At 40.3% G+C, this 17,110-nt stretch overlaps 1 protein-coding gene across 1 annotated transcript; it reads right to left on the bottom strand.

Moving 5' to 3' along the window:
• Window positions 1-971: 971 nt before the first annotated feature.
• Window positions 972-16,489, bottom strand: LOC309408624 (nucleolar protein 8-like; the record flags this gene model as incomplete). Its single annotated transcript, XM_082004512.1, has 16 exons — window positions 972-1,604; window positions 1,939-2,021; window positions 3,002-3,072; window positions 3,506-3,632; window positions 5,555-5,832; window positions 6,587-6,670; window positions 8,209-8,353; window positions 9,195-9,279; window positions 9,628-9,747; window positions 10,955-11,071; window positions 11,356-13,299; window positions 13,616-13,684; window positions 14,605-14,752; window positions 15,056-15,134; window positions 16,123-16,185; window positions 16,351-16,489. The coding sequence occupies 16 exons, from the start codon at window positions 16,487-16,489 to the stop codon at window positions 1,551-1,553; spliced, it is 3,606 nt and encodes a 1,201-aa protein (XP_081860638.1). The 3' UTR covers window positions 972-1,550.
• Between the last annotated feature and the right edge of the window lie 621 nt (window positions 16,490-17,110).

The raw sequence follows: 17,110 nt of genomic DNA, 5'->3' as shown, positions 1-17,110 counted from the left end.
ATGCAGGGGAGCTTGCAGCACAGGCCCAGAGCCCCGAGGTGCAGGGCCCCCCTCCTCCCTTGGCGGCCCCGTGCAAGCCCCGTCCTTCCCCTGCCCTCTCCTCACCTCGCCAGGTCGCACTGACGCACGGCCGGAGCCCAGCGCTCCCTTTTGTGGGCTTGGCCCCGCGGGTCACAGTGGCCTCTGTGACAGCAGCGCCAGGGGCCTGCGTGCGCCCCGGGGATGGGCAGGGACGCCGACGCCCTCGCCCTCCTGCCGCCCGCTCTGGCACAGCCCCCGCCTCACAGGGGTGGCTGTGAAGTGCCGAGGTGGGGGGCCGAGCCCTCGGCGCCCACATAAGCGGGGCGGCTGCTCCTGCAGCAAGTGCAGAGGCAAATGCCATGTACCCCGAGGCAGCCGTCGAGACTGGCAGGGGTGGCCGAAAGGTGCTCTTCAGGGCTTTGCCACTCCAGGGCTCCAGCCCCAGCCATGGGACGTCTCTGCTCCTGCCCCCAGCACCGGGAGCGCTGCCAGCAGGTCGGGGAAGGCGCTAGGTCCTCTCCGCGCCGCACCGCTACGGCTGCACCTGCAGCGCTGCCTCCGGTTCTGGGCTCCCCGCTACAGGGGACAGAAGCGACCTTTGAGCTTGGCCTGGACTCGCGCATCCCATCTGCTAAGACGCGGCGGGTGGCCGGGTCACAGCACAGGACCTCAGGACAGCACCTGAATACCACAGGCGGCCCAACATCTTTCTCCTGATCTCCTTAATGCTTTGGTGATGCGCTGCCTCCAGAACAAAAAGCGGCGGAAGCGCAAGCTGGGGAGTCACGGCGGGAATGGCCTTTTTCCATGGCAATAAACTGCCCTTCCGAGTCTGCGAGAGCCTGTCCTGTTTGGGGTAGGAAACTGCAAGTGGCTGTGGGGCAGCTTTGGAGGCGGTGGGTGGGAGCATTGGTCTGTTTGAGGGTCAGAGGGCTCTACAGAGGGAACTGGGCAGGCTGGATCGGTGGACCGAGGGTGGTCAAGCACTGGAACGGGCTGCCCAGGGACGTGCTTGGGTCACCGTCCCTGGAAGTATTTAAAAGACGTGTAGACGTGGTGCTTAGGGACACGGTTTAGTGGTGGACTTGGCCGTGCTAGGTCAGTGGTTGGATTCGATGATCTTAAGGGTCTCTTTCCAACCTAAATGATTCTGTGACTCTAATTACCCTTCAATCATTGCTTATTCACCATTTGGTTACCGTTTGCTTTTCAGTCGATCATCAATTAATTACTGTTTGATCATCGCTCAATCATGAATGAAACCCTTTCAGTAAAGGGACAGCGCATGGCTGCTCCTGTGGTGGCGTCTGGGCTGGCTGGAGGCCTTTTGGGCCCAAAGTACCAAACCTTGGTAGAGACACTGAGTTGACACAATAAACATGGACCCAACTATAAGCAAATTTAACAGTCTTTTCCAACATTATTTCTCATTACATCTTTGAAAGATCACAATTTTGCAAGTAACATGTTTCTGCAACTTCTTCAGAGAAGAAACAGGACATGGTGGGGACCATTAAGATAAGAAAGATTTATTGTTTTGCTTTCACTTTCCTTCTTGCATCCTTATGCTTCTTCCGACATTCCTGAAAATATTTAGAAACCTCTTATGATGTATTCAAATGTAAATTCACCTGTTTGTCTCAAACGGTTTTTTTTTTTTTTTTTTTTTTGTTTTTTTTTTTTTACATGCAGTCAAGTAAACTCCATCCTGTACAATACAGAGTTTCAGTAATTCACCTGACTGGACATCACAACACAATGTTATATACACTTCTGCACTAAAAATATTTAGTTTCAAGCCCTCCTAAACGTCCCAAATTACTTTTTATTGCAAATTAAGCAAATAAGCAGCTGTGTTCCCTCCTTATGCTGAGCTTTCAGCCACAGCTACCAAGTAACAGATATTAAAATACTCACCTCAAGCAATAATCTACGTCTGTCTTCCCAACCATCTCTTTCTTCACCGAGGTCTACTGATCTACAAAATAATTTAGGGCCCTCTGCACAAAACAAAGAACAAATTAATATGATTAAACACTTCTGAATACGCTGCTGCTTGTAAATCTCACAAGCAACACAGCAATAAAGACAGAAGGCCTAATCTTCCTCTTCCTCTCTTGCCCCCACAACACGGGTGGCTCAAACAGAAATATTATGTATTACAGCCTTGAGTACTAAGAAAAATGAAAGGCGGCAGCAAGCAGTTTTTCTTAATATGCTGAAATATAAATTGCAGTGAAACAGCAGCTGTTTCATTAAAAGCTCAGCACCGTTATCCCATGTCTCCCAAGAAAATTTAAGGATTCAGAGCTCAATTTTAACAGGGTCTGTAAATCAGACAGGCTGGAAGATTACAGTAACTGATTAATACAGTAACTTCTACACAGACATTTAATAAGTGTTATCTAACATGTCTCAGGACACAAACATTATTTAAGGCCATCCTGAATATAAATATTAACTGCAATTGTTTTGGTGGCCTGTGGGTTGTTTGTCTGGTTTTTGTGTGTGTTGGTTTTGGGGTTTTTTTTTGCACAGGGGTTCTATGTTTGGTTTTATGTTGTTTTGTTTGCTTGTTTTTATCTATGAAATTCATTATATTCACAAGAAAAAGCCCCACATTACTTAGGATCCAGAACCATGTGGGCATATGTGGCAGATACGAATATTCAATATTTGTAACAATAACACCAGAAACACAGAAAAAAGTTACAGATCATATATATGCTTGAAAGGATCCAAACTGTCTAGATAACTTGTCATGTGATTTTTTTTTTTCTGTAAGCCCTAAAAGACCAGCCACATATTACGCAATCATCTGAAAACAGGAAAAGCAAGGTAGCTGTTTTTTTCTTAAACATCTCCTCTGTGTTTTAACTACAAAACATTAATAACTAGGCACTATTTTTTGCTCATTGAATTTCAGTAAGAGTTTGAAAAAAAAAAAAGAAAAAAGGGGGTGAAATAAGTTCCATTATACCTCTTAGTCGTTCATCATCTTTGGAGAAAAAGAAAAATCTAGTACTTTCTGTCTGTGGTAAAGAGAAAAACCTAGACAAACACAAAGGCATTTTAGCATCATAAAAGTTACTGTCAAATTCCATTAACACAAGTTAAAGCTGTAATGCTTCAGAGAAGTAGTATGCATTGAAGAACATTACCCCATAGTAACCAAATATAGCCTTATATAAAAAAAACATTTCTTAAGAAAATTTAGTACGTATTTGGCTTTTGGCCAAAGCCAGTTAAGTTGTCATGCATTGAACTAGAAACTCCGCTTTTATATTCAACTTCAAGTGTGGTATTGGGATTTTTTTTTAATATTACATTCTGTGCAGCAAGGAATGGTTTCCTAAGAGAACTTCTATTGTCCAGAGATGTGGAATGAAGATTTTGGTTTCCCGTGACCTCAGTGCTGCTATTAATATTTGCATAGCATCAAACTACTACAGCCAAGTAGACAACAAATACAAATATAACTTGCATTTCTTCGTCCCTTTCCCTTTCTGATGCCTCTGGTTCATCATCACCCTCAGAACTGCTGTCTTGGAAACGTGGATCTTCTTGCCATGTGCCTTTTACAGGTTTTATTGTTTCAATTATGTACGGCTCTGCAATAATATCACAATTAAAAAAATAAATCAGCCTATGCCCCTACTTGCCAGTAAAAATTTCTACTTCAGAGTGAAATACTTAAATTGGAAAAGAGAGATTTAAGGAGGACAGAAACCTCCCCTTCCAGGTTTTCTATCGTCCTCTGAGCAGGTATGAATATAGTTTGCTTTCTCGTATGTCACAAATTCACCCTCAAAATTCACAACTGGTATCATCACAGCATAGGGAAAAAGTGCAGGAGTCCTTCTGAAGCTTGGTGTTAGGGTCCAGGGTTCTATCGAGTCACTCCAACCTAACAATCCTTATCAAGTGAGTTGGGAGTAATTGTGCCTATTCATATTTTTAGCTTGCAGAAGTTGTAATAAAAGCTTTCTTTCACTGCGAACTATCTCAAGTTCCTTTGCAAAGAAACTCAGAATGCCTTAGCTCATTCTTTCTGTGTGTTTAAGCTACGTTATTTTCATGTATGTATTCCTGCCTATAGCATACACAGGCAGTTGCCAGAAGCCCACGGTCACTTAAACACTTGCCTGAGCCCCTACTACTTCACCTCGCCAAAAGGACTGCGGTTACGAACCCATGGCACCCTTTTCTTCTAGTGCATAAGCACAGGACTTGTTTGGATGACCAGCAGAACAGAGAAGATGGCTCCTGTACTGCCTCTCTCTGGCAACATAAAACAGTTTCCAAGCCCAACAGTAACTAGACTACCAAACACAAACAGTATTTTACGCACGAGAAAGATCGGAAAATCCTACTTTGGAAAAAGTGAGCGTTTGCAAGTTTAAATTGTCCAGAAAACATCCATAGTTTACGATCAAAAAAAAAAAAAAAAAAGAGAGAGAGAGGAGTATCCACATGTTCCCCCTTTCATGGATTCCACATGACACACATGATCTGAAGTCAGGCTAAACAAAAACAACAGCAGCAAGTAAAATCACAAAAATCAACAGAGGTATGTGCAATGGAGAGACTTTTCTTATTTGTTTGTGCCAATACAGCAGCTAGCACAGTTGCCACCAAACAGGCTTCTTATGCAATATAAACCAATAATTATTTATAATATTTTATTATGAATATTATGAATAAGCAAATATAACTCTCAGTGCTCAAGCATGGTTCTCCGTGCTAAGAACTTTGTGACCTCTGAACTGCATCTCCACTCAGTTATTTTCCATTTTGTTCTAGTCATCTCCTACATATTCTGAAACCTGTATTACCGCATTCAGAAATCACTGAATACTTTCTGAAGTCAGCAGAAATGTGGGGGTTTGTTGGTTGGGGGTTTTTTTTTTTGCATTTCAGTTCACTTCATACAGTTTCTATTATTTCCTACATTACTAAAGTGACTTGATTTCAGTTTTTTTAATCTTGATTTCATAACGTTTGATTTTGTCTTAGGTTAGGACACCCCCAATAATCACATGTCATCCCGTTTCAATTTTCCAAAGGTACAATAATAAAATTAAGTACATAACAAAGTGTTCTTGGATCTTGGGGTCAACTCTCAGATTTTCTTTTGCGCATAATACTACCTTAATTAACACATTTTATTTAACATCTTGTTGGTTTATACGAAACCTGATTTGACTTGCGTATCATCTTTTTCCCTGTCTATTTGAGAAATTCAGCGGATGACAGCAAGTTTTTCCATCACCGTTCAAAAAAAATTTAAATAATAGTTCCTTCTCAAAACATCCCTTTCAAAAATCCTGGGATGCAAGCATGAATTAGCTGTGATTAAACTACAACAATCTTAGCAAGTGCAAGAGAAGATCGTAATGATTTTGCATAATTACTGACTTTTGCCTCTGAAAATCCTCTGGATTCTGAATTTCTACACGCTATATTAGTCACCAGTGCCTGACATAAGCCGCTCCTAGTAGAAATTGTACTATTACATGTGTTGTGCTGTTACCTTCTTTTATGCCTGACTCCTCCATGTCTCCAAAGAAGGAAAATGTGAAACCACTAGACTCCTGAGCTGTGTTACTCCCAACGTTAGGTCCCAAATCGTCAGGTGGGGTAGAGTCCTCTGCATTGTCTTTGTCCCAGGGTATTTCTTCATTTTTTTCTGACTTGCTCTTTGAAGATCCAAACAACGCTTTTAAATCAACAGCAATATCGTAATACATTTCTTTAGACACTTCAGGCAGTTTCTCGCTCTCCTCCCTCCTCTTCTTCCTTTTAGCTTTACTGAAATGAGATTGTTAAAGGATAGTAACACAGCACATACATTTTTTAAAAGAAAGGTTCCCTAAGAAGCAACCTTGTTAGTAAAATCCACCCAAAGTTATCTAAGCACATTAATGAGTAGTTCACTTGTAAGGTTTGGGCGGTGTTTTTTTTCCTTAGCAATTCCAGGTTCTGGCAACAGGATGTTTCCTATTGCCAGAAACGGGTTTATAGGGCAGCATGACTATCATTTTGGTTTAGACTTTGGACCCGTTTCTTTTCACCTTCTGCAATTTACACACCCTTTGAGGGTAAGCAGTGGGAACAACATCTGAGGTCTGACTCCAAAGGCAGGAACAAGCCTACTTTATAATTAACCACACCCTGACTTTTCCTTTAATATGTGATAGCATATAAATTACGATATTTAGGAGAGATTTCTTTTCTGGCAAAAGAAATTGTTAAGAGCTAATATATGTTTTTCATCACAGATTTGCAAATCTTGAAGTCTATGACCTGAAGCAAAGGGCTAGCCTGAAGGTGAGAAAGACAGACAAAAAATGGCATGCTGAGAGTAGATGGACTATAATGAAAAGATGACATTACATGGTGTTTTTCACGGTCACATTTCTTATAATATCTTGATTTTAGCAATAACAGAGAGAACTAAAGAAAAAACAGGGCAGTCTGCACAGTTTCAAGCTCAGTCTTCTGCTATAGCCATCTTTCCACAGGAAGAAACGTCACAATTATAGTTACCAAGCTGTAATATTACCTCTCTTTCTCTGTAGCACTTGGTCTCCTTTCAAAAACCGCATGGTCCTGTCTTGTGGGATCATAGCGGAGGGCATTAATATCTCTACAAAAACAGAACAGAAAAGGAAAACCATGAGACATGCTAAATGTTCAGCTGAAAGCTACCCTAAACCTTTACAGTCAGATTCAAATTCACACTGACTTCTTTACCAAAAAAGCTCCAGATCAACCCAAAACCTAACTGGCATTTAGAAAGTGCCTGCTAGCCAGTGTCCTGGTCACGAAAAGTTATAAACAGAAGTGGCTTTAATTCAAATTGTTGCATTTCATATAAAACATAGACCTCAAGTTGTGTGTGTTATGGAGTAAGTTTATACCTGCACCTGTGCATCTTTTGAGGAGCTCTATCAATATAGCTATACACTGCCATATTCCTTCTAGTACCAAACATTGCATAAATTGGAATAGTCCAAGGAAAAAAAGAGCCCAAAAAACCAAGAAAACCAAACAAAAAACCACCCCATTACGCCCACCTTTCAAGATCTAAACACTTTGGGGACTTTCAGCTAGAGCAGTCTAGGGTTTAGACTGTCCCCAATACTAGCGTAGCAAAGCCCTTATGGCAATGCAAGAACGTAATCGCTTCTTTCCCCTCCCCTCCCTAAATTAAAGCTTACAGCATAAATTAACTGCTTTTAAATGGTTACATACTCTACACTAACTGGGTATTAGAGAACGCTGCCATTCGCAAAACCTTCCTAGATGATCTCTGGGGTCGCACAGATTATTTCCCCCTCTGCTTAGTCTTTAGAAAATACATGAAAATTTGTACAGCAGTCATAGAATTAAACATGATTGTGCAGCAGTCACAATGGTATTTAGCAGTCAGTTGATGCAATTCCAACAGTGACTGTCAGTAAAAATTTACTAATCGCACACTACTGCATTACCCTTAACGCTACGAACTTCCACCAACTCAGTCCACAGACCAATTTCTGTTAAAGCGCATAGTTAAATGTCACTGTACTTCCAACAGTACATTTCCAAACCTCTCTCACCGTCCTCGAACAAAGCTGAGAGCATGCCCAACAGCAACATGTAACAAATTCCTCATCTCATGAAGACATTTCTCTAAAGCAGAAATACAGGTAAATGAAAAAAAGTAAAAATTCTCCACTGCAAAAGAAGTTTGATGCTAATCACCTGTAGGCCAGAGAAAACAACCACCTTATTAACGGCTATGGAAGTTACGAGTCCAACTTACTGACCTACTGCCCAACTCACATGTTCTTTGTTTAGCCACCTTAAGTTTGTCTCCACAGGGAACAGAAATATATCTTACGTAGGCAAGGAATTATTAAAATATTAATTTTCATAACCAACAATCCAATCATTCAGAATCTACTGGAAGAAACTCAGGCAGGCATGCAATAATTTTTTTCCCCTAAAATAATGGTAATTACCAGCTGTATAATCTATTGGGACACTCAAGTTGGGAAACTGCATTAAAGACCGACTTCAAATGCACACAACAGAGAAGGACTTGTCTCGGTCAGCTAGGCAGAAATTTTAGTTGTGAATCTTCAGCAAAAGTTAAACCTTCCTAAAATTCCTTTTTTTCTGGTAACAGATGATTCATACTTGAATTTCTTAGCGCTTGTGGCTGTTTTGGTTGGCTTGGGGTGTACCAGGTTGATATTCAAGAGGCTTTCCAGTATTTGCAGATTTTTCTTCTTCTCCGCAGCAAGCTCTTCTTCCTCATCTGCCTTCAAGGTGTTTGTCTCTGCTAAGAGAAAAATATATACATTATTTTTCCCCCGCCACTATGACCTCAGTAAGCCTGTAATATTTTATGTATAACATTACTATAGTGCCAGAAAAGCTCACATGTATCAACATGTCAGTTCCTTTATTTTAAAGCTACTCAAAGGTTTTCACTGTAGACAATCTTTGATTAGAAATGTCACGGGCATCTACTTCATGTGAAAATCCAATCAGTTATTTAACCTGTTCCCTGCTTAGATCACATAACTCTGCAATTACTCTGCCACTGATAGATGCTGTACAGAAGATCACATTAAAGCAATGAAGAGAGTAGCAGAACTAGGCAAGAATTTAAGTTTCAGAAACAAATTCTGAATCTTGAAAACCAGGTTAACAATTTTGGTTTTGGCAGGGGCGGGAAAGAAATGCTGTTTAAAAAAACAATTTAAAAATCTTTCAAAGGCTGACAAATCAGCTGTGGACTGCAGGATGACCACAAAACAAACAGTGGTAAATGAATGTAACGGTCAAAAAGTTTATTTTAACAAGTCACCATTTATCCTGTGAGAAACACGGATAAACGCATTCTGGTATCATCCTGTATTAAAAAATACCTTCAAATACCGACTTATCAGCCAAGTATGTCTCATTCAGCTATTAAAAATGCTTTTGCAACAATCACATTTAAGAAAAACACAGCTACCAATATATGCTATGTTCAGCCACAGCAGAGCTGGGTTCTTTTCTTTAAGGAATCACCAAAGAAGCAGAAGCAGCCCGTAAGTTGCTTCAAGCATACCAAATTAAGGCTCCATGATATAGCTCTATTAGTATCATTACCCAGGAATTATGAGCAGGTTTACCTTCTTCTTCACTGTCACTTTCAAGGAACCGAGCATCCATGCGAAATCTTTCATCTGTGCCAAATCGTGATTGCAATTTCAAGAGCTAAACAAAATGAAATAGATCCTATTAAGCACTGGAGAAGAAAATCATCAACACTGAGTAACTGTTTTTTTTTACTATAATTATGGCACCGTACTCATAACCTTTAGCTCTTGATGCCTTTTCCAGAAATTTCTTTGTATTCAAAGACGACAACATCAGAGAAACTCCTCCCATTCCCCAACACACACCATTTCCTCCGTGGCTACTGTTTCCACTGTTTAAAAGAATTCTATTGCAAGTTTGTCAAAATCATATTCCACAAGTATGCAAACCTACGTGTTATGTTCTTCTGAAGTGGCATCATGGAAACATAGAAGAAAACTAAATTACAGTGATGGGTTCACTCACTTTTTCACCAGCTTTGCCTTCAAACTGGGGCTTAATTGTGAATCTCTCATCGTCTGTATCATCCTGCTCATCCTCGCTGCTTTCAAAGAGTTTGCCCAGAGTTTTAGGAGCAGATTCATCCTTTGTTAAACAAAAAGAAAATACAGAAGAGCAGCCGTGTACGCAAGCTCGAGAGAATAAATCAGTATCAGCTTTGTTCATGTGCTTTCCAGCTTATCTGAAAAAGTGGATTTCTAGAATAACCAGCTCACTTATTGATCCACGGCCTTCAAATCTTGTACTGTATACACACCTTGTACAATTCTCTTTTACAGTTATGACTATTAAATTTCAACATAGACAAAATATTCATGTAAAGGGTAACTTCAGTTTTACAATATGAAAGAGTTAGGTATAAAAAAAATCCAACTTTCTGATTAGGTCAAGGGAGATCAATTTAAAAACATCAATGTCTAATTATACCTTTCCTGAACAAGCCTCATTTATGGTATAAACTCCAGGACACAGTTTAAATCAGTTGATAAAAATCAGTGATTACAAGAAGTAAGCACTCCATGGCTTCGAAACTATTTTCCACAGAAACTGAGGTTCTTTTAAAGAAAAGGGAAAAATACAGGGCAGGGATTCTAAACACAGGGTAAGGATATATTTGTAAAAGAATTGCTAAACGTGAGGAAAAGGGAGAAAAGTTTTTGAATTGAAAAGTAAGAATGGTCCCAATCTTACTACATCTCTGAAGAAAAAAAACAGCAAAAGCAAAACCAATAGTTTAAAGCTTTAGCAGAGATGTGACTAAAAAAATGTGATGATACAAGAAGTTCTATTCCAGAAAAAAAGTACTTAATTGTGCTCAAGGTATGGCTGTAGAATCCTGAGGAGTCTGCTAAACAAGGTCTCAGTTAGGCAAGGTGTAAAGAGGAAGTCCCACACAACTTCTTTGGACCCTCGCATCACTTGTAAAAACAAAACACTGCACTAATACAGATCCTTCGTCTGGTGTTGGAGATAGCAAAGAGTCCTTCTATACTACTCAAGCCAAATCTCCTCTCCTCCCTTTGACTAAAAGCAGCAAAATTTCAAAACTAATTATGCATAAGCCCTGTAACTTCAACATTCTTTTTCTTTTAATCAAAACCTGAGTATCTTTTATACAAATCTCAATCTCCTTACAAATTGTCCAAGTTCTCCAGCTTTATCAGATGCAGGGTTAAGTTCTCTGAAACCTGTTTCATGTTCGCAAAAAAACAGAAGAATCATTCATTTTAATTCAAACCTTATCTACATTTTTCTGTCACTTCGCTATGAACAACAGTCTAATAACACTTACTTCTTCGTGCACATTTCCCAAATTCGCATCTTTCTGCAACATCTCATCTTCTTCAGCTTCACTTTCCACATCTGAATTGAATATGATGTGTTTATGCTTGCCTGCTGGCTGGCTATCCTATGTGAGAGTGAAACTGTCAAGTCAACCATACCAAACACCTGCAGAGTCATACGTAAGTATCTAAAAGAGATTTCCGTGACATGAAAGGAAGAATCTACTATTCCTCTTGCAATTCTAGGGACATGCCAGGAATTAGGTATGCATCATTTTCTATACACTCGAAAGAAAACTGGCAATGTAATCAGAAATTCCAGAATTTTAAAGTATCTTAAACCACAGCTGTTAACGTCCCTTTCTCTTCTACTGCATACTACTCAGAGAGAAGTTGTGAGTGCAATTACCAGAGTTGAAAGAGCTCCTTGAATGAGTTTCTTCTGTAATTCTCTCTCTTTCTGTCTCTCTTCTAGAGCTGCCAGCCTCCTCTGGTTATCCTGCAACTGTTTCTTTTTCGTATTAGGTTCCTTTGGAGCAGTATCATGAAGACAAAGCTCCTTATTTTCCCAAAGGCTTGTCTTCCCATTCTCACATTGAGTAGCTTCACATTTGGGATTTTTATTGTTTACATCCCTCTTCAATTTTCTTGAAAGCAGCTTTGGGCTTTTCAGTTGTCGTTTAATATGCTTCTGTGACGCTGCAGCATTACTATCCATGTCACTGCCCTCATCTTCACTCTGATCAGCACTAGGAGCAGCGTCTCCATGGTCTGAATTTTGGTCGTCTTGCAAAGAACTCACATCTTTGTTTTTTCCTTGTAAACATGGCCTGGAAACAGGCTGATCTCTCTCATCTGTCACAGAGGAAGCATCTGACAATTCCTTGTGCTGTTCACAATGCCTATTTTGCCCCTTTTTACTGCTGACTTCAAGTGAATACAATGGATGGTTCTTAGACTGTCTTTTAGATGACTCCTCCCCACAGTAAGAAATACAAGCTTCAAGACCTAAACTTCCTACAGACTTCTTTAAACCAGTGCTGTCCTTCGTTACGTCTTGTTCACAAAGGGACCCCATTCCTCTGAAGGGACGGTATTTCAAATGCAAATTATTTTGTCCCTTGGAGCTTTCTTCATCAGCATTCTCCTCCCCTGCTAAAATCGCAGCAACTACATCGTCAGGACAGATACATTTTTGTTTAACTGCAGCACGAAAATTAGAAAGTTTTGTTTTATTTACAACGTTGCCCTTAGGATTTTCTTCAACAGTGTGCTGACTAGAACGCTCTGTACTATCCGATTCTTCTACTGGTGTCCCAGTGTTTTCAGCAGCTAACGCTTTTAAGTCATCTAAGGTAAGGTCTAAGCGATAACAGTTTTGCATCAGGGATTCATAATCAGAACTGATTTCAGACTCCCCTCTCTCAGGCTCTGAGTAAGAGCTTTCACTATCACTTGTCTTTGTTGTACTGTTAACTGCTGTACTCTGTAAAGCAGCAATTTTGGATTTTTTCCTTTTCTCTTTTCTTTCAACGTATTCTTCTTTTAAATGGCGAGCTTTCAATGAGAAGTCATGTACCAAATCACATTTTTTGCTAGTTAATATTTCTTTATCTCCCACCTTCACCTGTTTAGAATCTTCTGAAATTGCAGTTTTCCTGCTATTTAGATCTGTAGTTTTACTTTCAGCAATAATGTCATCTGTATCTGCTGAATCATAACCATTATCGCATTTCATAGCCTCTTTCTCTCTGGAACTTCCTTTCAGAGCTTTCCTCATGGCATCTGGGTTGCTTAAGGACCAGTGACTTCTGTATTTTAATTCAAAGTTATCCCCAACAATGTCCAAGTGGTCACTTTCAGTCTCAACATCTTCAGCTTTCTGTATTTCTGTCTCTCTCTTTACCATTGCTCCGATTTCCTCTTCAGAATCAATGTCACTATCGGAAACACTCAGATTATTTTGAGCTGTACCTCCAGAAACATTGCTTTTATCTGACAATAAACCTCTCCCTGGTATTTTACTCTCAAGGCTGCTTGATGGAGGCAATGTAGACTTCTCATTGGGTTTAGATTTTGATCTTTGATCTAGCTGTGATGAGCTTGTGTTTTTTAAACGTGACTGGCACCCAGAAGAGAGAACTACTGCTCCATTTAGAGCCTCATTGCCCAGCAGCCTCAGTTTTTTAGGCGGATTCTTAGTTACAGGGAACTCTCCTTGCCGCTTCTTGCTTATGCCATCATCTTTCCCTTCCAAGTGCCAAGTAAGCTCGGATATAGGAACTACATGTGTCAAGTCTGGCTCCAGCTTCCTAAGGTTATGGCAATATTTTGACGGGTCGTATTTCACAACGTTAGTCTGAGTTAAGGAATTAAACCAACATGATCCTTTCAGCAAGCAGACTTCCAGTCTTCATAAGCAGGCTAAATTCTGCGTGAAAGGACAACAGAGTCCTTTGTAATGTTATGACCAGAAGCCTTTAAGCAACTGACTTGCAGTCTAAAACAATTATTCAAATCACACAAACTTATGGCAAGATTTACTATGGGGATTCAGTAAATCAAGTATGACATATTAGTCAATATTAAGACAGTTAGGCAAATGTTTCCCCATGCAACAAAAGAAAGAAGGGAACTGGGCCTATGCCCAACCAATAGGAAAAGGATATTTTTTTTTGTTGTTGACTCCTGAGGTGCAGGATAGGCAAGACTCTGCCAAATTTACCAACAACCCATTTCTAAAAGAAAAGAAAAATAATCAGTGTCAAACAAAAAATGAATGGAAGTAACCCCGGAATAAAACAAGATGCATGTTCGTTGATAACAGAAACACTAATAAAGAACCACCTGAGACTAATTCTTTTTTGTTTACTAAGTGAGAGATATTTGTACTGTGCAACTTAGCCAGCTTCCTTCTCAAAAGAATAATAAACCAAAACCAACCAACCAACCCACCCCCAAAATTTTTTACAACCTGCAAACAGAGACAGACAATAAAGAACTGAATTTCCTTACAAGTACTATTTTTAATATCAGGCTTCTGGTTTATGCATTAACAGTGGTAACTATACAGACAGGATCGCTATTATTTTTGCCTTTTTCCCCTTTCCCACTAAAAAATTAATCCCCCCATCACCCTCCAAAAACATTCTGTGCTTAGCGAATAATTTTGAAAACTTAGTGAATATAATTTTTCTTGCCTAAATTTGCATGTTCAGTGATTGTATTCTAAGTCTTACTTTTGTAAGCGTGTGTAGACCCTGCATGTGCTGAAGCACATAGATCCTGACAACCTAGCCACCAAAAAGCTATACGCTGTATAAAAATAAGACACACGTTCTCTTTACATGCTTTTAAGGGTGCCAGGAAGATAGCCCCAACAGAAGTGAGTAACAAAGCATTTACTAATTTAACATGACAGAGAGGACAGTACGATCAAGACTATTTCCAGTCGTTACACAGAAGGACAAGAGCATTCTACATGTCTACATATAGGGTATTTCTTTAGACTATTTTTCACAAGTTGGATTGTCACACTTAATAAAGGCTTCTTTACATAAAGCTTAGAGATTTGACATCAATTTAGGTGTAATAAGCTTGTGCCTGATTCTTGGGGTGTTGTTTTGTTTGAATTCTCTATATATCTACCCCACCATACCTTATGGTCTGGCACCTCTGTACCTGGTACTGCTTTCATGCGAAAGTCTACAACTCCAGCCCTTTTCAGTGATTCCAACAGACACGTTTTGTCAGTTCTCTGTGGCTCTTCTTTCTGCAGCTTTGCTTCCTCTCTCTCCATGGCGAGCCTGTACCAAGAAGTGCATCGTATTTGAAACAAGGTCTGCCTGTGCGCTAAATTATAGCTGGCAGTGACACTCTGCCACAGAGCAGTAACAATTCGCTACTTAAGGAACTAACATAGCTGCTACCTTTAAGGGAATAAGGACACAAAACATGTGGCAGTATCTAATATGCATCAGCAGTCCACCAACGTCAATGAAAACTAGAAAGAAGAAGACTGTAACAGGTGAAAGCACAGCCATAATGCTATCCTATAAACAGAAAAGGGTAACTTTAGCAACAACATCCACTTGTTTATGGACTTTCACCTGTGCAAAAAGCTTTCTCTGGCCAGCTCAATTTGCAGTGTCCCTCCTTTCCATTTTGTTTTATTTAAAATTGACATGCCTGTAAAACAAGGAGACCCGAAATGAGTATTTTTCTACATTAAAAAAAAAAACCAAAAAAAACGTTAGACCTAACTATGCCTCCTTCTATGATACAGTTTCTTTAACATGATCTTACACCTCATTACTCACTGGATTTCAGTTTGCATATGAAAGGTCTAATACCCAAATCTTAAACAAGAAGGTCTACATCCAAAATTAAAGTTTCAACTTCAGAAGAGTCATTCCAGCCTGTATGGTTCAGATATGTTCAAATACAAACCTGAAAATTCAGGTACACGTTCCCTGAAGTTTCTACACTACTGTCAGACAGGTTCTTCTCTATTTAACTTCTTGCGTACTTTGAAAAACATAGTTAAGGAGTACTGAAAGCCAGAGGAACCAGGAACTTAAGGAAGCTAAGTATCAAGGGCTGGGTTAGCTTTTAGTTGCTCTCAAACAACTTTCCTATTCCTAATAGCAGCACTCCCTAGCTAAAAGGGCATATTACCAATACCTCTCTTTGCGTATAGGGATCTTCACCCGCCATTTCGCTGCTCCATATAACACAGGTGGTTTTCTAACCCTGCGAGTAGTTTTATAATGCAATTATTCTGGGGTTTGTAAAATTGCTTTAGCAGAAGGATGCCTTACATAAACTCTCCTTCTGGCTTTCCGCTCACATCAAGTCACTTCTAACATTTTATTGGCCTGATTAAAGCATTTCAATCACATTTCTTATACCTTTTCATAAAAGGGTTAGAACAAATTCCTACATCACCTATTTTAGTCAGAAGGAATCTTTTTAATCTGCCTACACCCACTTACTGAAAACTCCAGTTGAAGCAACTTCCATAAAATTGCAGCTTAAAGAAAATGGCGTAACTATGACAACAGAATGACACAGGGTCTACCTTGACCACATCCTGATTTAACAACATTAGGTGCATTACCGGTAATGCAACTTGCCTCAAAAGCAGAAATTACATTAAAATAAAAAACGTACTTACACTTTCTAAGATCTGCATCAGATATGCTGACACTGATGTAAGCAAAAGTTTTCACAGGATTCCCTGCTCAACGAGAAACATTCAGTTAATTGCTGTATCATTTCAGCATTTCCTTTAAAACTGAAAATTAAGTTACTTCCTGAAAATAAAGCCTCTGAAGCAAAAACTCCATGTCACACTACCAATTGAAAAACAAGTCACTTTTAAAGGATGATGCAAAACTGTTACCCTGATCGTCTTTTCTGGTAATAATCTCTGCATCCAAAACATGCCCAAACTTGCCAAATCTTTCTTGCAGTTCAGCCTTGGAAACCGTATGGCCAAGCCCTCCAACATATAAGCGTTTTGAAACTTGTTTCTTCTCCATGTTGCAAAGTCAAGCTGTCACGCCTGTAATGCACACTCCGTTTTTCTGAAAGAAGGTAGTAACAGTTCACTAACACTTACGTTGTAGGCATTAATGCAATCACAACACCAAATTACGGAACCAATGGTCCCACCAGAAGTCCTCCATAAAGAACCTTTTGGGAAGGATGCTCCTTCGCTTTGCACCACGCAACTGCTCTAGTCCAGTGCCAGTAACCACTGCCTTACCACAAGCAACCAGGATGCAGGTGTTGGGTTTGGGGTTTTTTTTTTTTAAGCCTTTCAAGGTTATGACTGGGCGCACGACAGCAAATGTCAACGGCTCTTACCAATATAACATTTCCCAAGGATTTTCTAAGAGGAGGGGAGAGAGGACGGGGACGCCACGCGAGCCACCCACAGCCCCAACCCCCGCCCCCACCGCCCCCGCGAGGCCGAGGCACCCCCCGGAGCTCCGGGAACCACCACGCCGAAGAGACGCTACTGCTGTCCCTCACCGCCTTCACGTGCGAGCCTCCTAGCGCCACTCAATTTATCTTCCCCCTCGCATCCCTTCCTAGCGCTCACTCGGGGGGGGGGGAGGCGGGGGAGGAAAACGCGCGTTCCGCTTCCTGGGGCCGTT

Source organism: Phaethon aethereus (genome assembly GCF_964289735.1).
Source record: "Phaethon aethereus genome assembly, chromosome: 11".
Lineage (NCBI taxonomy): Eukaryota > Metazoa > Chordata > Aves > Phaethontiformes > Phaethontidae > Phaethon > Phaethon aethereus.
Note: the sequence above shows the minus strand (reverse complement) of the source record. Positions and strands in the feature narration are given on the sequence as shown.